Here is a 26974-nt window from a genome sequence, read left to right as displayed (position 1 = left end):
AGTTTTTTCGTAGGATGCATAGTTTTCGACATAAAGGCGGTTGAACTTTAAAAAAATCGAAAAATTGCAATTTTTGAACCCAAATAACTTTTGATTGAAAAATAAAATAGCAATTCTGCTTACCGCATTTGAAAGTTCAAGTCAAATTCTATCGGTTTAGATTACTTTCAATGCTAAAAATTAATTTTTTTATTGTTATACAAAGCTATAAACACATAGTGATTGAATGATGTTTTCAATGCATTTCTCATTTGAAATCGAAGTAGGCACGCATACATACAATTTCTACGTAGATTACGTACATTAAAACGCATGCATTGGGCATGTGTTTATGGCTTTGTTTAACAAATAAAAACTTAATTTTTAGCAATGAAAATAATCAAAACCGATAGAATTTGACTTGAACTTTCAAATGCAGTAAGCAGAATTGCTATTTTATTTTTTAATCAAAAGTTATTCGTGTTCAAAAATTGCACTTTTTCGGTCAACCACGTTTATCTCGAAAACTATGCATCCTACGAAAAAACTTGTAGGGCCATTTTTTGCTGAGAATCACCCAAAAAATACAAAAAAATGTTTTGTTTTGCGAAGAATCGCTGTTATGTAATTCCTCAAGTTCTTTATTTATAACAATCTTATCGACACCCGGATCAACTGTTACCCAAAAAATTCGTGTTCTACGGGTCAAAATGCATAAAAAAAACTTGGGTAATTCCATCTGAATTAAGGAGGCAGTTGTACCCCCTCTGGCGACAGGACTATTATATTCTGTTGTGATTTATAGCATCTTTTTCGAATTTAAAATTCTATGCAAGTTCCCTATTGAAAATCATAAAATTTAAAAATCCACACGGAAAAAGTTTCCCCGTAAAATTTAAGTTTTCTTTTCGTTCTTCTTAAGCAATAAAATTAAACGTGTATTTTGTATTTTTTCAAATTATTTTATGAAAAGTTGATATTACAACAAGAAAAATGAGATCTTGTGAGCTAAAATAGGTTCACTAAGCTCAGAGATATAGCTTTTCAAAATATAGAGTAAAAAGGGCAACTTTTCATAATATCTTAGGCCCAGGGGCACCTGGATAGCTAAAAAGATGTTTTGAAATTTGTTAAAAATCTGGAAAATACGTATAATATTGTATATACTACATAGTGACCCAAGAACTACATTTCAGTTGTCCAGTTTGACAAATTGCTCGAATTTTCACAATGCAAAAATCACGTGTCTAGCAATTTTATTAGCGCGTTCAACCCTGGAAAAAACATATATATTTAAGCCTTATGTCTAAAAAAACTCTACAAATATATGTCATCATGAAATAATTGAAACAATGGTATTCTGTCTAATCCATCACCTTTATTGACTTTAAATGTGAGCAAAATAATAAAGTAAAAATAATTCATTACATCGTGACAGTATAGATACCAGTGTAGATGAGTTGTTAGTTTTCTATATTTGAGCCTGTATATACATGTGTAGAGAGCATTTTGGAACAAAAAGTTTATTTACATAACCAATTAGGTATGTATTTAGGATATCTTAAGATGTAAAGAATTTGAATAACTTCTTTTGAAAGTATTTTAACAATATCTATAAAATAGAAGACATCTTCTCTTTCTACATTAGCTTAGTTACACATTCTGATAATATTATGCGGTTATGATAATAATGATAGTATGTGGTTATGATACTAATGATAATCTGTTCACCTACTCAGGCCCGGCCCTAGAGATTTTGCCGCCCTGGGCAAGATTGGCGACCGCGCCGCCCCCTCCCTTTGGTAGACCCATGACTCACCACCTTCCTTCAGCGATCGCCAACTTAAATCACGATTGTATTTTTATTGATGTGTGCTTTGTGCTAAATTATTTAATACGCCATTTTCCACTGTATTTGAACGATATACGCTTAAAAAATATATATTTGCAATATTTTCATGAACTTTTACTACATTACTATTAGTATATTAAAACATGCTTTAATATCCAAAAACTCACCATGCATATCCATAATTACACACTTACTTTTCTAAGTAAGTACTACTCTTTTTATCTTGGCACGAGAAAGTCTTTTAAGTCTTTAATAATTCTCAAAGATCCAGGGACTCCGCTATTTCGTATTCAATAGAGATTGTCGCTAGTGCACTCAAACGTTCCTGGGGACATACAGTCGGAAAAATGAAAGAATACCCATGAACGAACATATAAAACACGCTGTATTTTCCTGTCACCGTGTCACAAAGAAAATTTCCCAGCGCAAGTACATGTAATAATAATTATTACATGTACTTGCGCTGGCCAATTTTTTGTATGACACGGTGACAGGAAAATACAGCGTGTTTTCTATGTTCGTTCATGGGTATTCTTTCATTTTTCCTACTGTAGTTGATCTTGAGTAATTTTTTATTAATTTTAGCTTTGAAAAGGTTCTAGAGGCCCTGTCACTGGTAGGGTTACAAAAATCCTCAAAGCAACACTAACGTTGGGTGCGAAATCAAAATCATACTCTCTAATCATTTTCAGTGTCTCTAGAGGTGTACTCTTGGGCTTCACAAGCGTGGAAAATACTTTGAGTGCATCTTTTAGATCAGTATAATTTAGATCTTTTGACTCATCAAAAGTTAAAGCATCACATAGCTTAAAACATTTATCTGATAAATCACTAGCAGTCATATGCTTAATTTGGTTTATGTCGTACAAAAGCTCAAAAATTTCTCCATGGCTCTTAATTTGCTGAAATCTATCACAAATAGAAGTCAACATATATATCGTGTCTCTGGATCTAGGTCCATTCTTTCATTTTCGTTCTCATAGCCGAATTGTCTTTTCACTTTCCTCTTTCTTGATGTTAGTGTGCCTCTGATTTTCGGGTTTTCAATTTCTAACTTCGATGGAACTCTTTTGCGTCTGTCAAATAGTCCTGGAATTTTAAATCACTTCTGAGAGACTTAAAATTGATTTCTGTTTTTTCTAATAAACTGACAGATTGATACACTCAAATGAATGTCAATACTCTGCGTTGCTCAGCGATTTGCTGACTACGTTGATGTGAAGTAAAATGTCATGCCATACCTATTACCACAGAGCAATAAAAACTAGAATCATGTATTTGATTTTCCAAACAGCTTGCCTCATGAGCAACCTTTTTATCGTTGGTTTTATTGACAGTGATTTCTACAAGAGCATAGATTTCTTTAATTTGGTATCTGATCGTAGTAATTGAATCAATTCTCATCTAGTTCCCATTTACATAGTTTCGGATAAAGGTTTCGATGTTATGCTAGAAAGATGATTTTTTAGTATAGCCCAACGATGAATAGATGGTGAAAAAAAGTTGTAAATTTTTTGTGACTAAGGAAAAGAAAGAAACTGCAAATTGTGAGACTATACCAGCATCGTTCGCGACTTAGTTATTGTTTCACTTAATAATTCTCGTTTTTACAGTTGCATTTTTGATGCTCTTGTTCATAATATTGATTTTTTATAATATTAAAAACATAATTTATTATTTCTTCAATTTCAAAAATTGGCTGTCCTCTTAAAATTGCCGCCTCTAAATTGGCCGCCCTGGGCGGCCGCCCAGTTCGCCCACCCCTGGGGCCGGGCCTGCACCTACTCCTCCTCAGTCGTTTCCTCATTGCTGAGTGTTGTGACTCCCTATAATACGAGCAACTATCTCTTTCCATCGGCTTCCGTCCTGAACTTCCCTCATGGATTCAGAGAATGTTTTTCCACTGGCTTTCTGTACTTGATCCGTCCATCGAGTAGGTGACCGACCTCTACTTCTGCGCCCTTCAACGTTTCCCGAAATTATAAGTCTCTCAAGATTATCATCACTTCTTCTTGCAATATGGCCGAAAAATTTTAAGACGGTGGAGAGGCAAATAGAGGAAAGTCGAGTCTGAATATTAAGCTCTTAGACGATTGAGTGATTTGTTCGGTGTTCCGTCCATGAGATCCGAAGCATTCTTCTCCAGCACCACATTTCAAAGGCGTCAATCCTTTTTCTGTCGTCCGATTTCATTGTCCATGTTTTGGATCCGTAATTAAATATGGGAAAAATTAAGGCACGTACTAATATTATTTTGGTGTTCTTCGAAAAGGAGCGATCTTTCCAGATTTTCGATAATCGACTCATAGCGTTTTTGACCATGCCAATTCTTATCTCCTACGTATTTCTGTTTCACAAGATCCTGTATTACTGATGTAGGATCCTAGATCATTGAACTCGTTAACCACTTCAAACTGGTCTAAGGCTCCTGTTGTCTGAAGTGAATTTGAATAATCTACTATCATCATTTTTGTTTTTTGTTTATTGTTCTTGAGATCACATCTATTGCTTTCGGCTTCCACTAGCTACAGCAGGCTGGACATTTCTTCTTCGGATGCAGTTATTAATGTTGTATCATCTGCATATATGAGATTTGAGATCTTCTTTCCTGCGATAGAAATATCGCCATTCCATTTGTCGAGTGCTTTTTTCATTATATATTCCCCAGAGAAATTAAAAAGACTTGGAGATAGAATACATCCTTGTCGGACTACTCTACCTATTTTAAAAGGATCGGACTTATGGTTTTCAATTCTTATTCTGGTTTCACTGTTCTCATATAGGCTTTTCACCAGAGCTGACAGATGATCAGGAACCCCCATCTCATGTAGAACTTTCCACAAAACTGTCCAGTCTACACAGTCAAATGCCTTCTGATAATCCAGAAATCAGATGATCATCGGAATTTTGAATTCTCGTGCTTTCTCAATGAGTTGTCGCATATTAACCTGGCACCTGCCACGTGGGGTGCTACTAGCACCCCATAACATATTTTTATCAAATATTTGGTATTTCAAGTTTGGTAACCGAGCTGTGCGTCATAGTACCTTTCTATAATATTATATAGCATATATGTGTTAGTGTTTGAAGTGGTTATTTAGTATCATTCTGAACTTATAGCTCCAAAGTCGAATTGGGGTGTCATCATCTGGCACTTCAAGTTTTAATTTTTTTTTGTATTTTTGATAAAAAGGTCAAATTTACATTTTTTATTGAAATAACTGATTTAAATTATTAATTTAGACTCTATATACTCACTAAATCCTAATTTTTTTATATATTTTACTTGACTTCATTTATTATGGCTTGGTACTTGCTAATTTGCTTATAACACCTTTTTCATTTTATTTTTTAACTTTTATAACATATTAGTGGCTAATAAGTTAATAAAAGATGTTTATTTATAGTCTTGTGTTACTCAACACATTATTTTGTTTCTTAAACAAGTAGATCACACAAAGCTTTTAAGGGGTGTTGTGAGCACCCCACGTGGCAGTTGGCGCCTTGCAAAGCCACGTGGCAGGTGCCGGGTTAGGGATTTGCTCCCTTGTGCCTTTACCCTTTACGAAGCCTGCCTGTTCTTGTGGTATTTGTCTATCCAGTTATGTCTGCATGCGACACTTGATGATTCTCAACAGAATTTTACTTGGGTGTGAAATTAGTGAGATGGTTCGGTAGTTACTACATTTTGTGGTTACGCCTTTCTTATGAATGGGAGTAAATAGTGCGGTACACCAATCACTGGGCCATTTGCCGATTTTCCATACATGATTGTACAGTCTCCACATTAATTGGAGACCATGTTCACCCATGTTCTGTAAAAGTTCTGCCGTGATGTCATCGCAACCAGGTGATTTATTTCTTTTAAGGTGTTTTATGGCTTCAGACCTTAGAATATCTGGTTCTAGGGTTGTTTTTGAGACTTGCAGTGCTGTTATATGATTAATGTTAGAGGTTTCAGCTTTATAGAGTTATGTTCATTATTCCTTCCAAGTCTCCAGAACCGCATCCTTATCGCTTACCATATTACCTGTCTCATCCTCTATAGCGTAATTTCTGGGTTTGAATTCCCGAGCCAGTAACTTTACTTTCTGAAAGAGATCTCTTGTTTCATTTAGTTCTTGTCTGTTTACCTAGTCTTATGTTATTAAATATTTCGAGTAGTTTATCGTACTGTATGCAGTCGAATGCTTTCGTGTAGTCTATAAAACATACTTACAAATCGCTCTGAATCTCCAAATATCTGCTTACTCTCAACCTGTCTTTTGATTTTTTAAATGTTGATGTATAAGCTAGCCTTCTGGTAGCTTTCCGGTCTCTTACTATAGTGCTTAAAGAAGCATGATCAGATGTCCAGCATTTTTTGATCATTCAGTATAACAAAATTAAGAAATTATAGCATCTTAGCATTTTTGTTCTGAATCTTAGAATAATATTTTGGCTACACAAGTCTTGATGAGTATCAATGTTAATATTAATAGTTATTAATGTCCGACTGGTATATTATTTGATAAATAATGACAGATTTCGAAGTCAGATAAGTATGATATAATGCCCTAGGGCGTTATTTTGAAAAATAATGCCCTTGGGCATTAAATTTAAATAACTACATAGTTAAATACTGTTAAGTTGACAAATAAAAACCTAAGTAAAACTGTGGTTACCACAATTGCGTTACGACTATTGCTACTAAATGTACTTATTTGAAAACTAATTAATTCAAAATCCATTCAAATTTTTTGTATATAAAGAAGAATTTAGTCGGACATTAAACGTTGAAGGCACCACGGGTATTATAGATAATAACGCTTTAGGTCAACGTACATACCTCATGCCACAGGCCCTCGTATACATCCTTATATACCTTAATAACTATAAGATACCAAGCGTATTATACAGATAATAACGCTTGAGGTCAATAGTGTATATGTTATAGTCAAAGCCCGAATTTCAGGCACTCCTAGGTTTGACTAGGCAATCCTCAGGTCTGACTGACGGTCTTAGTCAAAGCCCGAAATAAATTACAGTTTCGGCCTTTGACTAGTCAAACCTAGGAGAGACTAGTTGATCGGGCAAAGGTCGAAATTTAATTTTAAAAAATCGTGGTTTGACTAGTCAAACCCCGATGAGCTACTAAAATGTCGTAATTTGTTAGATTAGGTTTAATAAAACGTAATTTTTGAATTTTAATGTTTATTATTTTTATATTGTCATAATTAAAATAAAAAAATAGTTTTTTTTCCCACATGTTGAGCCATTATGACATTTAGAGTTGCACAATACGTTAGACCTTTTACACTTTCATACTTTGGAAGGCATTCCTTATTGCATTAGCATTTTATGTATTGCAGTAAGTCTTGTGCTCTAAATTTAGAATCTTTTGTACTAATTTCTCTTAGAGACAGCTTAACGTCTGGAACATCTTCGAAATTAAGAAAATTCTCTTTGCATTCTCTTATTTGATTTCTTGAAAAAAAGTGTTCAGTATTTATTGTTTCGTATTTCGTACCAACTCTATATTTTATTAATCTTCAATTGTTTTATCTTGTATGGTACCCAAAATATTTCGAGCACCTCCGTAATTTGGTTTGACCTAGTATATGAATTTTATTTTAGCACAAACAGATGGAATGGGAATGCCATCGTCAACTGTGAAAGAACATATTGTAATCGGAGAAAAAATTATAGACCACCATAACACTAACGAAGCCCCCGGGTCGTCGTCACTAGGAGAGATATAAATTGTCAAACAATTCAGATTACTTCTTCATATAATATGTGGTTTGTTGTATTTGCAAAAAGAGAGCCATGACGCACATACGTGCATAATTTGTAATCAGGTGGTACATGTTCTGTGCGCTGAGAGCACACTTGGTGCATACTGGAAGGTTTTGAAAGAAAAGTTACATGCATGCGTTGTGCACAGACAGAAAAGATTAAAATAAATACAGGAAAGGAGATTGATGATCTTCATGCCCAGGCTAATGCTATGAAACAATTACCCAAGTGAAAAAAAACTTCCTCCAATTTCTATCGGAAAAACTATAACAATACCAGCTTTGATAGAAATATCCTCGAAATATTGTAGGTATCATACAAGATAAAAGAATTGACGGTTTATATAGAGTTATTGGTACGAAATACCTAACAATAAACATACTTTTTTCAGGAAATCAAATAAGAGAATGAAGAGAGAATTTTCTTAATTTCGAAGATGTCCCAAACGGTTTGCTGAATGAAGGCGCGTTGTTTAATCCCTGTTTAGGCCTAGGCCTCTTCAGGGTAGAAGTTAAGCTGTCTCTAAGAGAAATTATTTAAAAAATTATTTTAAATATATCAAATTATTTTATTTTAATTACGGCAATATAAAAATAATAAACATTAAAATTAAAAAATGACGTCTTATTAAACCTAATTTAACAAATTACGACATTTTAATAGATGATCGGGGTTTGACTAGTCAAACCCCGATTTCATAAAATTAAATTTCGACCTTTGCCTGACCAACGTAGTCTCTCCTAGGTTTGACTAGTCAAAGGCCGAAACTGTAATTTATTTCGAGCTTTGACTAAGACCGTCAGTCAGACCTGAGGATTGCCTAGTCAAACCTAGGAGTGCCTGAAATTCGGGCTTTGACTATAACATATATACCAAGGGCCCACGGCTCGAGGTATTAACCCGGTCTATATAGACATTTCAAATAACAAAAATTGCCGGAGAGCCAAATTTTGGTGGAGAGCTAGGGTATACCATAACAAATAAAGTTTAAAAAGTCCCCGTCGATCCCATGTGTGCGTCAAAAGTTATTCGGGGTCAAAGGTCAAAATTTGAGATTTTTGGATTTTTTTCGAAAACGGTGAGTTTTATCAAACAGCTGCGAATATTTTTTAAACAGCTGCGAATATTGAAGTGAAACAAGCTAAAAATGACGCAGATGTCCTTATAATTGAGACAGCAATTGAAAAATTTAAGGCAACAAACACAACAATTGTAGTTGGTGAAGGTGTTGATTTGTTGGTACTGATTACTGCAAGGACTCCAGTAGATAAAGTTATTTATTTTCTGAAACCTGGAAGGGCTCAACAGCGAACAGAGATATATTCTTCGAATAGTTTATCGGCTTATCCCAAATGCCAAAAGTACATTTTATTTTTACATGCGATAACCGGCTGCGACACTACGTCCGCAATGTACAGAAGGGGCAAAACGTCAGTACTTAAATTATTCGAAAAAAAAAAAAAGATTTGACTGAGTGCTGTAAAGTTTTTACAGAACTTGATTCTACACCGCAAACAATAATAATTACGGAAGGATTTCGCTTTCTTCTTACGGTTTATGGAGCTCCAAAAAACATTATTTGTCTTGATAAATACCGATACTTAACTTTTGTAAAAAATACGCGAAACAAGAAACAAGTACAACTATCATGTCTTCCTCCAACATCAGCATCTGCTTTTCAACATTTGTATCGAGTATATTATCAAGTTCAAACATGGCTAGGCAATGAACTGAATCCAGAAGACTGGGGTTGGAAATTAATATATAATACTCTGGAACCGATTAAAACTTTACTCCCACCTGCTCCAGAAAAACTCCTTAACACTATTTTTTGCAATTGCAAAAAAGGTTGTAGTGCCAAATGTGGATGTAAAAAAGTCGGGTTGCTGTGTTCTCTAGTGTGTACCAACTGCCAAGGTCAGTCTTGCTCAAATGTCCAGTTTAGTACAACAGAGGAAGACTCCTGTGATTTTAATGAAGAGACCAATGACTCAGTCACGTTTGAACAATTTTTGGACATCCAGCAAGAGGAGGAGGAAGAAGATGAAATCGAAGAAGACTTGACTGTTGAAGTAGACTTTCAAGAATATGGATCTGATTAAAATATCTAAAGAAATCAAAACAATAGTTAACCTAATAATCAATAGCAATATCAATAATCAATATCAATAATAAGGTAATATCTAGAACTTGATCGGTATTGTTTCCTTAAATTATCCTAAAATTGTCAAAACAGTTAGTGGAGTAGGCCTACAGGGGAAACCACGGAAAAAAAAACGCGCCGAGTACACTACCTCACAGGTGTGTTGTGGAAACGTGTGCAGTGTGCATATCATGTATAATGTGACTCTTTGAATCGCGATATCTCAGGAATGGCAACTCTTAGGAAAAAAATAGTAAGGACTATTTTTGTAGAGAATTTTAAGATCTACAAGTTTGGTTTAAAGTTTTTTTTGATAAAACTTACCGTTTTCGAAAAAAATCCAAAAAATCTCAAATTTTGACCTTTGACCCCGAATAACTTTTGACGCACACATGGGATCAATGGGGACTTTTTAAACTTTATTTGTTACGGTATACCCTAGCTCTCCACCAAAATTTTGGTCTACGGCAATTTTTGTTATTTGCCAAGCATTTTGATGTCTAAGTTGACCGGATTATATATACGTTGACCGAAAGTGATATTATCTATATAATACCTGTGGTGTCTTCAACGTTTAATGTCTGACTAAATTCTTCTTCATATGCAAAAAATTTGAATGAATTTTGAATTAATTAGTTTTCAAATAAGTACATTTACCAGAAATAGTCGTAACGTAATTGTGGTAACCACAGTTTTACTTAAGTTTTTATTTGTCAACTTGACAATATTTGACTAGTTATTTAAATTTAATTCCCAAGGGCTTTATTTTTCAAAATAATGCCCTACGGCATTATATCATATTTAACTGACTTCGAAATCATGTCATTATTTGTCAAAAAATATAACAGTCGGACATTATATACCTATATTAATTTCTACGGTTGCATTTAAGGACCTAGGCGCTAAATTTCGCAACAGTGTGTTTTAAATGCATTTATTTTTTTGAATCCTGAGAAAACTGATAGCTATTTTTTTTAAATTTATTTAAAAAATTTTATTATTACTGAGGGCCGAAAGACCCTTATAATAAGCAAAAAGTTTTTTTGAATAAGATATTTGAAACCAAAAATCACACTCAATTTTCTTCTTTTTTTATCCCTGTAACTGACTCAAATATGTAAACATTATAGAAGTTTTCACGAATTTGCAATAATCTTTCATTCCTCGTTTAAATTTTTCAAAAATATTAATTAGTTTTCTCAGGATTCGAAAAAAATAAATGCATTTAAAAAGCATTAAGCAAATTTAAATACTTCTGGTATTTAAATACATCGCACACATCTTATGGAAAATATAATGTCACTCAAATTCAATAAAATTTATACGATTAGATTCGTTTTAATATAACGATCAATTGTTATCATTGCGCCAACTCTTAATTATGATTAATTACGGCGCAAATTGCAATTAAAGTTTATCGAAATCACATTTTTGGAGTCCATAAAATGTTAGTTTACAATCATTATTGCTCTGAGTGCTATTCATAACAGCTTAAATCCCGCTGAGCCTAAGCGGATTAGTGAAACTAATCCGCTGATTTATGGAGTACCGAAAATCTGGGTATTTTAAAATATTTTTTATCTCTCTAACTTATGTACCTACCCATTTGATTTCAGATTTATTTATATCAATTTCTGCTCTTATTTTTGAAAATAGAGAGTTGGCGCAATGATAAGATTTGATCGTTAATTTAAAACAATTCTATTGGTATAAATTTTATTGAAATTTAGTGACATTATATTTTCCATAAGATGTGTGCGATGTCCGATGTGTACCATTGTTTTCTTTAGTATCTATGTCAGATATAATAATTATAAATTTTACTGTTATAGGCGAAATAAGCTCTTTATTGTTTGTAAGTTTACCTGCTCGGAGAAGACAATTAATGAATTGTTTAGTTGGGGCCTCGGTGTTTTCCCGAGAGTGAAAGTGTTTAGTTTTAGATTAGAAAAGAGCTGTGTTTTCGCCCATCTACTAGTAGACCGGCCAGTATCGTCGCCCCCGCTAGCGAAATTATTCCGATTCGATTTTTGTGCACAAACTTACTTAAAAAGAGGTCCTTATAACATATCCACAGGGTGCCGGGCGGTGCCGTGGTCGAAAAATTGTTTATACAATTTTTTTTAAACAAATTCACAAAAATAATTTTTTCATTTCGAATAAATTTTTTTTAGATAAATTGGCTTATTTTGAACAAAAAAGGTCTCTTGTCATTTTTTTCTAAAATTGATTGTTGTCGAGTTATATGCGATTAAAAATTTGAAAAATGCGAAAATAGCCATTTTCAAGGCTTAATAACTCGATTAAACGTTATTATTATAAAATTCAAAAAGTCACCAAATCAAGTTTTAAATCCCTTCTTCAAGGTCCTGAAGAGATTTTTGTCATTATTTTATTAGAAAGCTGTTATTTTTAATTATAAACAATTAGCGCTATAGTCCAGGATTTATCGTCGCCCCCGTTAGTGAAATTATTCCGATTCCATTTTTTTGCGGAAACTTACTCAAAACGAGGTCCTTATAACATATCCACAGGGTGCCGGGCGGTGACGAGGTCGAAAAATTGTTTAAACAATTTTATTTAAACAAATTCACAAAAATAATTTTTTCACTTCGAACAAATTTTTTTTAGGTAATTTGGGACATTCTTAGCAAAAAATTTCTCTTTTGATTTTTTTCTAAAATTGATTGTTATCGAATTATACGCGATTTATAATTTGAAAAATGCGAAAATGGCCATTTTTCCATTTTTCAAATTTTTAATCGCACATAACTCGACAACAATCAATTTTAGAGAAAAATCAAAAGAGACCTTTTTTGCTCAGAATAACCCAAATTATCTAAACAAAAATCGTTTGGAATAAAAAAAATATTTTTGTGAATTTGTTTAAAAAAAATTGTTTAAACAATTTTTCGACCACAGCACCGCCCGGCACCCTGTGGATATGTTATAAGGACCTCGTTTTGAGTAAGTTTCTGCAAAAAAATGGAATCGGAATAATTTCACTAACGATGACGACGGATACATCCTGGACTATAACGCTAATTGTTAATAATTAAAAATAACAGCTTTGTAATAAAATAATGACAAAGATCTCTTCAGGACCTTAAAGAAGGGGTTTTAAACTTGATTTGGTCACTTTTTGAATTTCATAATAATAATGTTTGCTCGAGTTATTAAGCCTTGAAAATGGCCATTTTCGCATTTTTCAAATTTTTAATCGCATATAACTCGACAACAATTAATTTTAGAAAAAAATGACAAGAGACCTTTTTTGCTGAGAATAAGCCAATTTATCTAAAAAATTTTGTTCGAAATGAAAATATTATTTTTGTGAATTTGTTTAAAAAAAATTGTTTAAACAATTTTTCGACCACGGCACCGCCCGGCACCCTATGTATATGTTATAAGGACCACTTTTTGAGTAAGTTTGTGCAAAAAAATCGAATCGGAATAATTTTGCTAGCGGGGGCGACGATACTGCCCGGTCTATAGGGAATTTTGTTATTTAATATTTTTTATGAGTAGGTACTAAGCAAACCTCAGTTCTCAGGCTCGTACAACGTTAAAAATAAACTGTTCTATCAAAATCTCGTCGTATCTTATTTTTAAATTGATAAAGTAATATTTTTTGCAAGTACTTATATCTCTCGGCTAACTGGTCGTGGGTCAATTTGATTTTTATAATCAATTCTCCAATCTAATCTTATCCAGGCCTCGAGACAAATAAAACCTACATCCTATATTATATCCACAAGGAAGAATTTCCTGTAGCTGGCTGTATACCATTAATTACAAGTAAATTTAATAAAAAAAATTTTCACAAGGAAAAAGATTTCCTGTAGTTGGCTGTATACCATGTGATACAAAAAAACAATAAATCTTGAATAAAAGGTATATTTAAAAAACCCTCAAAATAGTCTAGGCGCCAAATAGAGGTCACCGTGTCATTTTCAATTCTGATGGACAAACTCAACGGTTTCTTATGGATTTTTGGCTGCTGATTACGAATTTCGAGGGAGGATTTCGATCCGAGTGGTCAAAAAATTGTTATAAACAATTTCATTTTATAAATTTTTTATAAGGCTCTGGCTCATAAACTAAAAAAGATACAAAAACATGTTTCAAATAAAATTTGTTCCTTCATAAAAAACGAAGAAATAACCGTTTATTATACATAATATTGTACATTCATTTGTTTATAAGGGTTTCAAGCAAATTTGAGCTATAAACATTTATACTTTAATTAACAATAATGATAGAAAAACTCAAAAGGAACAATTTGAGCTTATGAAACTGTTCGTAAGTTTATTTTTGGCTAAGATGTCGATATTTTAATGGCGCGCTATGAGGCACAAGATTGGCTCACAGCGTAAAGGTTCACGCGCTAAGATCTCGATGCAAATTATAATTTCTATGTATATATACGTTATCTTCATTTTTCATTTTTGAAGATCCTAATAAAATTTTATCATATACTTCTTATAATTAAATCATCATACTGTATCTCGTATCACCTTTCATTCTATTTAATTTGTCTTCTATTTTTTGTACTAAATGAGAAAAAAAAAAACACATTAAAAACTAATATTTCAGAAATATAACTAAAAAGTGAGTTGATATTATTTATTATTACTATTTTTACAAACATTTTCTTTCATACATCTGCATCGAGATATACAGGGAATCTCAGCTTTTTTACATCTGCATAAATTCTTCGAGCAATTTTTACAGACACATGGTGGTACTAAATCTGATTTTGAAGGCATTAAAATTAAAACTTTTTGGGGCTTCAGAGTTTCATTATCTATAAGATATTCATATACAAGTGGATCAAGTTCTTTTGCAGAATCTTCGAGGCACGTTAATTGTGTGTACACCACATAAAATGCTCGTTTTATATGTAAGTGGATTGAGTTTGATGTTGGTGGCATATCTTTAACAAGAGAAAACAAGAGAAAAATATTTACGAATATTTGCTGTTTCTATTATACGTGTACAACCGTTTTCAGTAGAAGACACTTTGATGTTGATATTCTTTTGACATATAATACATAATTTATTATTAACTAAATTATTCATTATTGCAACGAATCAATATCACATTAAACTATTAAGAGACAATGACTTTGTTGTAACAAATAGACAGAATTGACAGTAGTATATTATTTTATTGTAGACATATTAAGAAAAGTCAAGGCTTCCTGAGCAAAATAGTGTAACACGAGAGCAGTCGATCGGTATATTTACCATAATATTTATTACTTAACTGTGAGTTGATCTTGAGCCTCAGAGCGTGCTATTATATTATCAATATCTTGGCAAAAAATAAACCTACGAACACTTTCCTAAACTCAAAATACACCTTCTTAGTTTTCTATTATTAGTTTTAATTAAAGTATAAATGTTTATTGCTCAAATTTACTAAAAACCCTTATACAAAAATTAATGTACAAATTATTTAAGAAAATTATAACTTTAAACGAGTATAACTTTAGAACAAATGAAGATAAACTAATTTGACAACTTTGTTTGGAAGTCTATTAATTAAGAGGAAACAGTAGCGATCAACAATTAGCGAAAACGCATTCCAAGATTGCGGCTGTAATTTTGAATATTTTTTCGAGATATTTGGCACACGTATTCGTAATATAATAAAGAATGGCGATACAGAGCCCAATTTGAAAAATATGTTAATATGTGGAAATTACTCTGTAATTAAATACAATATTAAAAAAACGAGCCTGTACCGCCATTAAGAAGAACAAAAAAATACACTTTCTTCAAATAAACTTTTTTACCCGATGCCTAGATTTTGTCATTTTGGAACTACTAAAATTTTTTATTTCATTAGTAGTTCCAAAATGACACAAAATCTAGGCATCGGATAAAAAAGTTTATTTGAAGAAAGTGTATTTTTTTGTTCTTCTTAATGGCGGTACAGGCTCGTTTTTTTAATAATGTATTTAATTACAGAGTAATTTCCACATATTAATATATTTTTCAAATTGAGCTCTGTACCGCCATTTTTTATTATATTACGAATACGTGTGCCAAATATCTCGAAAAATATTCAAAATTACAGCCGCAATCTTGGAACGCGTTTTGGCTACCTGTTGATCGCTACTGTATCACCTTAAGCTTTAAAATGAGACCATGAAAAGCTCATTTTACTGCGTAGAAGCCGAGTTACGATCGATAAAGCGTCGAAAAATACTTAATTGACTGTAAGCCGATCTTCCGCCCCATAGCGAGCCATTAAAATATCGACATCTTGGCCAAAAATAAACTTATGAACATTTTCGTAACCTCAAATTGTTCCTTTTGAGTTTTCTATCATTATTGTTCATTAAAATATAAATGTTTATAGCTCAAATTTGCTTGAAACCCTTATAAACAAATGAATGTACAATATTTTTAAGAAAATTGTAACTTCAAACGGGTATATGAAGATCAAGTAATTTAACAAACTTTGTTTGGAAGCCTGTTAATTAAGCTTTAAAACGACACCTGCTAAGGCTCATTTGCATGCGTAGAAGCCGAGTTACGATCGATAAAGCTTCGAAAAATACTTATTTTGCAATTTGCAATTTGCATTGTGCACTAATTTTACAATATCTTGAGTTCTAATTGTTAGATTTACGTTTAGTAAACGGTTATTTCTTCGTTTTTTATTAAGGAACAAATTTTATTTGAAACATTTTTTTTATCTCTTTTAGTTTATGAGCCAGAGCCTTATAAACAATTTATAAACAATTAAATTGTTTATAACAATTTTTGACCACTCGAATCGAAATCCCCCCTCGAAATTCGTAATCAGTAGCCAAAAATCCATAAGAAACCGTTGAGTTTGTCCATCAGAATTGAATATGACACGGTGACCCCTCTGGCGCCTAGACTGAAAGGGCCACATCAAATTCACATAACTAGTTTTCGACTTGCCGTCTCACTTCCAACATGTGAACAAGTCATACCTAGCTCTCAGATGTTACCTAGGGCAAATTAGATAATATTTTAAACATCCAGGCTTAAGGTAGCATTTTATACCAATGTCTCCTTGACGGACTACTTTTACTGGGCTTTGACCCACATATTTTTGTGTAATACTATCTTGGTGGTTAAGCATGTACATTGCACGTAAGCACTGATGATGACTGGTAAACCAGTCGAAAACTAGTTATGTGAACTTGATGTGGCCCTTTTGAGGGTTTTTTAAATATACCTTTTATACAAGATTTATTGTTTTTTAAAAAAAATTCTTGGTAAAACGTATATTAGTTTAAAAAGTCCCTATAGGTCTACAAGTATCATCAGTGTTACAAGAACATGAGCCACCCAAAAATACAAAGGTAAAAACCTTTTAAAAATAGACTAAAAGTCTTATACAGAGTGAGTTTTATGTATGGAAACACTCAATTATCTCGAAAATGGCTTCCACGATTTTTATAGATTTTGGTAGATAGGTTTTTCTAATGCGGCCGACATTATAGTGCTAATTACATTGTTGTCATATTTTCCGTTTTTCTGGAAATCTAATGAACTTTCTTATTTCAAATGGAACACCCTGTATATTTTTTGCGTTTTGAAGTCCTTAAGAAATACCGATTATTTTTTATGTTATATTTCCTATACCTAAAGGCCATAAGTTCGAAGTTATTGCTACATTTATTAAAAAAAATTTAAACAAATTATAAAAATCAATTTGTTTGGCCCAGGTAAACACTCTTTTAGGTTGTTTGGATCATTGGGAACAAAAAAGATCTTTTGTAATTTTTTTCTAAAATTAATCGTTTCCGAGTTATAAACAATTTAAAACTGAAAAAAATCGAATAATGACGATTTTCAAGGTTCAAGAACACAAATTAACAATGTTATTTTTGAAACTCCGAAGTAACCAAATTCAAGCTCAAGGCTTATTTTATCAGTTACCGATAAGTAATTTGAGATTGTTTCATTTTAAAACATTGTTTTTTAGTTATTAATGTAGCCCGATCGCCCGTCCTCTCATATGCACTTCATTAAAAATTAAAAGGCAATGTTATACAATAAAAGGAGGCAAAAAATATTATGGCGAGCTATTAGAAGAAGAGTTGGGCTTGAATTTAGGTACTTTAAAATTTTAAAAATTATATTTTGTACTTGTGTACTTGAACCATGAAAATCGTCATTATTCGATTTTTTTTCAGTTTTAATTGTTTAAACTCAGAAATGATTAATTTCAGAGAAAAATTACAAAAGATCTTTTTTGTTCCCAATGATCCAAACAACCTAAAATAGTGTTTACCCGGGCCAAAAAAATTGATTTTTATAATTTGTTAAATTTTTTTTTAAATAAATGTAGCAATAACTCCGAAATTATGGCGTTCAGGTATAGGGAATATAATATAAAAAAATAATCAGTATTTCTCAAGAATTTCAAAACGCAAAAAATATACAGGGTGTTCCATTTGAAATAAGAAAGTTCATTAGATTTCCAGAAAAACGGAAAATATGACAACAATGTAATTAGCACTATAATATCGGCCGTATTAGGAAACCCGTACTTACGAAAATATGTAAAAGTCGTCTAAGCCGTTTTCGAGATAATTGAGTGTTTCCATACATAAAACTCACTCTGTATATGTGTAAACATCGTAAAATCTAAAAGATGGATATAAATCCTAAGGCCATATCCATAGGCGTGGCTTTCAAGACGTACGATGTATTTTGCACTTAACTCCACTATCACTTCACTGACGGTTTTCGTTTCCAGATCATTGTAGATATCCCGGTTAGTAACTAACCACGGAGCATCGATTATTGAACGTAACAGCTTGGACTGAAATCTCTCAATTATGGATACATTCGACTTGGATGCTGTTCCCCAGAGCTGCAAACCATAATATGCCCAGACTGATTTGAATATTGCGTTGTAGACTAGTAGTTTATTTCTTGTCGTGAGCCCTAGAAGCCAATAATGCTTACTAAATTTTATGCCCAGTTGTTTCCGTTTGTTCCATATATGGGTTCTCCAGGTTAATCTCCTTTCCAAGTTCATGCCCAGATATTTTACAGAGGTAACTGAGTTAATTACCTTATTATTTATCGTTACTGTAGGTTATTCATTGTGACATTTTGTAAAAACAATATGGTTTGATTTTTGTTCATTCAATTTAATTCTCCAATTTTGTGACCATGTATTTATTTGATTTAATACTCTCTGGAGTTTTGTAGCAGCTTCGACGGGATTTTTGTGTACTGCTAGGATTGCAGTATCGTCTGCAAAGGTGGTGGTCGTTGTATCACGATTTGTGGGTAAGTCGGCTGTGTACACCAGATACAGTTGTGGTCCCAGAACTCTTCCTTGCGGTACCCCTGATCTGATGGGATATAGTTTTGTATAGGCTGACTCAAACTTCAATTAAAAGTATATTTCTGATAAATACGACTTCAGGAGTGTATATACTTCTTCTGGTAAATTCTTTTTCAGTTTATACAACAGTCCTTGATGCCAAACTTTATCAAAAGCCTGGCTAACATCAAGGAATGCTGCTGAACAGTAACTTTTTTCTTCAAATGTTTTATTTATAACGTTGACCACTCTGTGAACTTGTTCGACGGTACCATGCTCTTGGTAAGGCTTGATGGATTTCTATATGCAGATAACATTGTACTAATTGCAGACACTAGAGAATAGATTCAAGAATTGATAAATATATGGGTGAGAGAATTAGAAAATCAAAGAATGGAATTAAAAATCAAGAAAACAAGAAGTATGATAGTTAAAACAAAGTAAAGTTGATGACCGAAACCATTTTCCATTTACTGTAAGGAAAACCAAATTGAGGCAGTACCAATTTTTGAATATTTAGGAGTAGTGATATCAGAAGACAGAACCATTGATCAGAGGATATCAAACAGAGTGAAGAAAGCAAATAAAATTTATTATGCACTGAACAACACGATATTTGGAAAACAAGAAATAGAAAGAGAAGTTAAGCTCAAGGTGTATGATGCAGTAAAAATACCAACACTGTTGTATGCAAGCGAGACATGGGTCAATAATACCAAAATGGACAGCGCGCTGAACTCAGCTGAAATGAAACAACTAAGAAAAATAGCTGGTGTTACAAAAATGGATCATATGAGAAATGATTACGTAAGAAATGAATTGAAGTAGGAGCCGATAGGATCTAAAATCAAAAGAAGAAAATTAAACTGGTTTGGACACATTATTAGGATGGAACAGAGCAGACTAGTAAGAAGAGTAATGGAATTCAAGAAATACGGGAAGTGAAGAAAGGGAAGACCAAGGGACGGATGGTTGGAACAATCACTGAAAATAGGCAGAGAAAAAGGAAAATCATTTCAACAAATGAAAGAACGGGCTGGGACTTTTAATAATTTTTTTTAACAAAAAAAAGAAATAATAGTTGGTGGGTAGGAGAGCAATACATAGATCATTTTAAAAAATATATCATACAACCATTATTAAAAGCTAATAAAGACAAAAATTTATCCAAGTCATATCGACCAATTTCTTTAATGTCGTGTATAAGTAAAACCTTTGAAAGATTAATCAAAGCTCGATTAGAATGGTTTTTAGATCAAATTGTATTTTACCTAGTACACAGTATGGATTTCGCCGAGGTCTTGGATCATTGGAAGTAGTAACAAAGCTAGTTACAGATATACAAATTGCGCTGTCTAAAAATGAGTACCTAGTTTGTTTGTTTCTGGATATAAAAGGAGCTTATGATTCAGTAGATCTTAACATACTAAAATATAAAATGTGTTCACTTGGTTTCAATAATGAAATCTGTAATAATATATTAAATCTATATACTAATAGAACAGTATGGTTAAAAGATCATAGAAATATACTACACGGACCAAGAGTTGTAAATCAAGGTCTGCCACAGGGTTCAGTATTAAGTCCAACATTATTCAACTTATATTCTGCTAGCATTCATAGTTTGTTTGACGAAAATATTAAATGTTTACAATATGCAGATGATATCTGTATATACTCCACCCAAAAAACCTACGACGACTGTCTACGATCATTGAGGCATATAGTTGAAATTATTATACAATGGACAAATGAAAATAATATGACAATGTCCACAGAAAAATCCAATATTATGTTTTTCACCAGGCATAGGTTGCGCGCACCGGGAAACGTAACCTCGAGTGGGCGTACTATACCAGTGGTGAATCAGTATAAGTATCTAGGGATAGTACTAGATAATAAACTTCTGTGGACTAAACATATTCAATACATCAAAGGTAAGTGTGAAAAAAAAATAAATATACTAAGGTGTATTACCAACAGAAAATGGGGTGCAGATCCCAAAACAGCTTTATTGTTCTACAATGCTTGTATTCGGTCAGTCGTGGACTATGGGTGTTGGATATATGGATCAGCAAGCAATACGAACTTAAAAATTTTAGATCGGATACAATACAGATGCTTGAGAATATGTTTAAGTGCAATGGTATCCACTCCAATAAACGTTATGCTAGCAGAGTGTAATGAAATCCCATTAAATTTACGTAGACAATTTTTAGCTCAAAAATACTGCATAAAGCTAAGAAACACTGAGTCAGACCTTTTAACAAATCTGGCTTTATTAAACATGGAAAACTTAACTAGTAAATATTGGAGAATAAAAAATTCACCACCACTAACAGATGCATTCATTGAAACCAGGAATTATACAGATTTACACAACAGTAAATTATTACCAATTTATAAATTTCCGTATAAAACTTTGATAAAAAACCCAGAATCATAATTCCTAAATATACAGAATCAAATCATTTAAATAATATTTTAGTAAAATCTATACTGAGCGACTTTGTGGATTACACAGTAATTTATACGGACGGTTCTAAAAATCAAACAGGAGTAGGATGTGCTATGTATGTGCAAAATACCCATCAACATAATAATTACAAATTATCTAGTATTAGTAGTATTTTTACAGCTGAGATTATAGCCATCGAAAAAGCTCTAGAATGGATCAAAGAGTTTGATAATAACAGACGTTTGATAATAACATTGAAAAAGCTGTGATAATAACAGACTCCAGATCTGCAATATATGCAATTGAAAATACTGATTTTAGTTCATACAAATCAAAAATTTTATGTAATATAAAAAATAATTTGTCTAAAGTGGAAGTAGTATTTATATGGGCAAAAGGGCATGCCGGTATATTGGGTAATGAGAAAGTGGATGAGTTGGCCAAAGATGCAATAAAAAAAGTTAAGATACTAACTCACATCTTATCGACAGATGCAATAAATGACGTCAAAGTTAGAATAAATAAAATATGGAAAAAAGAATGGAAAAATATTACAAGCATGTCAAAAAATTTATATTTTTCTTTACATCAAGAACTTCCTCCGCCACCTGAATACATATTTAAATATAACCTGCCAAAGCAAGATATTTCTACTATCGTCAGATTAAAAACTCGACACGGGAAATATGAGGCACATCTGCACAAATTAGGAATAATTAATTCATCAGTCTGTTTTTGTGATAATGTTTCGATTAGAGATTTAAACCATATTTTCTTGGAATGCAAAATTAACGAGAGATATATAAATCAATTATATTACAATTTACGACAAACACAAGTTCATTTTCCAATTAGTATAGAATATCTACTAAGTTGTCATAAAATGGAAATATTTAAATTACTCATAAACTACTTGAAAGAAACAAATATAGTCATTTAAGTAAAATAGGTATAAATATAACAAAACTAATAAATTGAGGTAAAAATAAAATAAAAATCTGTGGCTAACGGACTCGCATCCAAGCCATTTTTTCACACTCACACACACACACACAACGGGCTGGGACCGGAAGGGGTGGAAGAAGGGGGTACCAGAAATATGAAAATATCACTCCAACGCTCAAATTGGACATTAAGCAGTCCCCGAGAAACAAGAAGATTTAATTTATTATTTTTTTCATTAAACATTTTTGTTATTTCAGATGGAACTCACAACTATTCCAACTTTTCTTGATAACGTGGCGAATGGCCTCTCTACTTCAACAGCCTCCTATACTTCTTCCATACATAAATCAGCAGGCATAAGATTTTCATGGTATGACTACTTAATTTTCTGCTTCTTAATATTAATTAGTTTGGGAATAGGAATTTATTTTGGATGTTTTGGGAAGAAGCAAAATGTGAAAGATTATTTATTAGCAGGAGGAAACATGAAAGTTTTTCCTGTGGTTGTATCATTAGTTGCAAGGTAAGTTATCTTTTAATATATTTCTACAATAAAATTGTTTTTTACAAAAAAAATTAACTGGTCCTCTAATACACTTTGATCATTCTGAAATTACATTAAGTTGATTTCAATTGCATTATTGTTTGTTTGCCATTTGTCAGAATTTTTCTCAATGACAAAATATTGATGAGCTATGTACTTCAAGTGCTCCTTGTTATCATTCATTCGCTCATATACACCAAATTAGAAGAACACCTACATACGTGAAGTTCAAATTGGATTCAGAGCAGGACTCGAAACGAAGGAGAAAATTTTCAGTTTGCAACTTCTAATATAAAGAGCCAGGGGTGTCAACTGCGATGTGTATGCATTTTTCGTTGATTTCAAGGAGACATTCGACAAAGTACAACATGGGAAACATGTGAGTCTTAGAAAGATTCTCCGCAACTTACCTTTAAGTATCAATATACGCAAAGAATTCTTAGTTGTTACGTCTTTAGTGTCTTCCTCTGCGGAGTAGAAAGCTGATGTCTTACAGAAGATACCATAAAACGACAAAAGGCGTTTAAAATGTGGTGCTACCGACGTATGTTAAGGGTCTCATATTTATGTATACTACACAACTAACGTAACTATTCTCCAAAGGCTAAGAAGACAAAGAAATTATTAGCACCGTAAATAACAGAAAATTGGCTTACTTCGACCACATTATAAGTAATAGTAAATACTGACTTCTACAGCTGATTCTAAGGCAAGATTGAGGGCAAGAGAGTCCCTGGATGTATATGTATATCCTGGCTGACCAATCTTAAGAAGTGGTCTGGCCTAACTTCATCTGATCTATTTCGAGATGCTGTGAATAGAATAGGACGGGTCAATGTGCTAACCAACGTCACTAGAAGACAGGCACCTTTAGAAGAAGAAGACAAAATGTTATCCAAAACCAATATCGCGTAATCATTCACATATTATATACAGGGTGATTGATTAGCAGGGTAAAGCTCAATAGCTCCGCTATAGTAATAGATAGCAATAAAAGTTAATGACAAAAATTTTAGCCACCTTTGAGCTTCACATTACAAAATTAGTTAGAATGTTACAGGGTGTTCGATAACACATTGGCAGACCTAACTTATGTTTTTTTAAATGGAACACCCTATATTTTATTTTATATTCGAAATCCTGTTAACTTCTCCATCACAAAAATATAAAGGTTTGTAATGTTATAGAGGGTATTTACAAAGTTATAACCAATTTTGTATGAAAATCGTAACAAGTTCAACTCCCTGTATAAATAAAAATAAGCACAACAGCAATGGTTTATTAATGCCATATTTTTTATTTATTGTCAAAATTTTTAAGAATTATTGATATTGCTAATTTTTTTTATATCAAATACAGGGTGAGTCAAAACGCAAGTACATTATTTTCTCAGTAATGTTAAATGGAACACCCTGTATTTTATATCATTACTGAAAAGTAACATTAACGTACTTTAATTTTTATATAATGTTCCCTATGCCCAAATTTATTAGTGTTCGAGATATTTTCATTTTTCAGAGCAAATTATTTTAGGTGTTTAAATTTATCTAAATTTTAAGTAAGCCATGACTGAATTGACAATTGAAGATTACCGATTATCGCTAGTAGCAAATAAAGAAATAAAAATAATTTATTAGTAATACATTTTACAAACAAAAACACAACCAATACATGCAACATTTTTGAAACAATTAAAAACTATCTTTTTATGTAAATGCAACAAATAAACAAAGAAAATTAGTAATAAATTTTACAAAAAAACACACAAACACAAAATACAATCGGAGCACACTAGTTCGCTCCCATGGTCAAAAAGCCCTCTTAATTACATACTAGTTCGCTCCGGAAACCATAACCTAGTTCGCTCCCGTGGTTAAGCGGATTAAGTATTATCTATTCTATTCTAGGAAAATTAATATCAGGAAAATTGGTATTACTGTGACTTTTGTATTTTATATTAGAAATTATATAAAATATTGGTGGTTACCTATTTATATAAATACAGTGATAAGGGCGCTAATAACCGGCAAAATAACGCAAACGATGGAAAACATATGAAGTTGTAAGATAAAAGAGATGAAACTAGTAGAGATGAGAAATTTTTGAGACGTTTGGCTACTACCACTGTGACAGTGACAGTTTTTGTTGACAGTCATGTGATACGGCTAAAGGTGGGAAACAACCAATATAATCTAAATTTATAGGTTCGTACCGCTAAATTTCCAACCTCTACTAGTTTCATGCCTTTTTATTTCACAACTTAATATGTTTTTCATCGTTTTGCGTTATTATGCCGGTTATTAGCGCGCTCATAATTGTATAACGAGACAGTGAAATTAGATAATTTAGATTTAGCCCAATAAATGACTATTTTGGAGTGTAATTTTCGGCGTTACTACGGATTTGGTTGAAAATTTGGTTTTAGGTTCTACCTATTCTCCACTTCAAAGTTAGACTTGTGCCGTTGGTTGCATTTAATTGAGGGTATAAATCACCCCTTCTCGAGGGCGAAAAATCATACGTTTCAAATAAGTCTAGAAATGGATAAGTTGACTACTTCTAAGTAACTTTTGTTCTATGTAGTTTTTAAAGAAGTCAATAATTGTTTGACTTCTTGTTTGATTTGAATAACATCAAAAATGTTTATCTTTAAACAAAAAAAATAACACGTTTTCAGACGGTTTTTCTCAAATAACTGAAAAAATAAGTTATCGAAAAAAAAATTCTTAGCGAAAATATAGCCTATAATAAAATGAAGAACAGTATATTCATGAAGTGTAGGTACAGACCCAGCAAAAGAAGAGTTGCAGGTAGCTTATGAAAAATATGTTCCTATGAAAAATGTGTTCCAAAAATACATTTTTGCTGAGAATATTCTTTTTGTTTGATAAAATATTTACTTTCTGGTTATTTGCGAAATATCGTCCAAAAATGTGTTTTTTTGTTGAACAATAATAAAATAAACATTTTCACTCGTAAATAACTCGAAAAATATTGACTTTAAAAAACTCTATAGAACAACAGTTGCTTAAAATTAGTCAATTTATCTATTTCCGGCCATATTTTAAATGTATGTTTTTTCACCCCCGAGAAGGGGTGACTTTCACCCCCAAGTAAAAGCAACCAACGGCATAGTCCAACTTCGCGGTGGTAAGTAGAACGTAAATTCAAATGTTCATGCAATTCAGTGGTGACACTAAAAATTACACGGTACCTATCGCTGGATTTCACGTTCCTTTACTGGGCTAATAATAATTATTTTATTTACACTAAATTTTTTTCTATACAGTGATGAGCGCGCTAATAACCGGCAAAATAATGGAAAAGATGGAAAACATATTAAGTTGTGAGATAAAAAGAAGCGAAACCAATAGAATTGGGAAATTTTGCAATAAAAACCTATAAATTTACATTCGATTCACTGTTTCCCACCTTTAGACGTATTAGAGGAGGATGTCAACTAAAACTGTCACTGTCACAGCGGTAGTTGCCAAACTCGTCTGATACGTCTAAAGGTGGGAAATAATAAATGTAATGTAAATTTATAGGTTCTATCGCTAAATTTCCCATCTCCACTAGTTTCATTTCTATTTATCTCACAACTTAATATTTCCATCTTTTGCGTTATTTTGCCGGTTATTAGCGCGCTCATTACTATATTTTGAAAAATGTTAATGATTGAATTAGAAATTAATTATAAATTTTGAATTGTTTTTAAAAATTACTGAAATAATTTTTGTGCTTATTCTAAACTATAGATATAATAAGAAAGCAATATACAAGTGTAAAAACTAACATAATAGGTACACTAACAAATATAAATTAAAACGAGGCATTTATTTTGCTAGAAATCTAAGTGAAATACATTTGACAAAATCAAATCTACTAATTTTATTTTGCTTTAATTCCGTTATTATGTGATCAAGAAGTTTTGTGCTCTAGAA

General features: G+C 32.3%; 1 protein-coding gene across 1 annotated transcript in view; it reads left to right on the top strand.

Annotated features, from left to right (window-relative positions):
- Window positions 1-1334: 1334 nt before the first annotated feature.
- LOC126881157 (sodium-coupled monocarboxylate transporter 1-like) overlaps window positions 1335-26974 on the top strand; it is a 91903-nt gene continuing 66263 nt past the window's right edge. Inside the window, exons 1-2 of the mRNA XM_050645234.1 lie at window positions 1335-1522; window positions 22744-23009. Coding sequence (XP_050501191.1) covers window positions 22744-23009 — 266 coding nt within the window. The 5' untranslated portion in view covers window positions 1335-1522. The remainder of the gene's footprint in view (window positions 1523-22743; window positions 23010-26974) is intronic.

The sequence above is a fragment of the Diabrotica virgifera genome, chromosome 3, assembly GCF_917563875.1.
Source record: "Diabrotica virgifera virgifera chromosome 3, PGI_DIABVI_V3a".
NCBI lineage: Eukaryota > Metazoa > Arthropoda > Insecta > Coleoptera > Chrysomelidae > Diabrotica > Diabrotica virgifera.
This window is presented reverse-complemented; position numbering and strand designations above follow the sequence as displayed.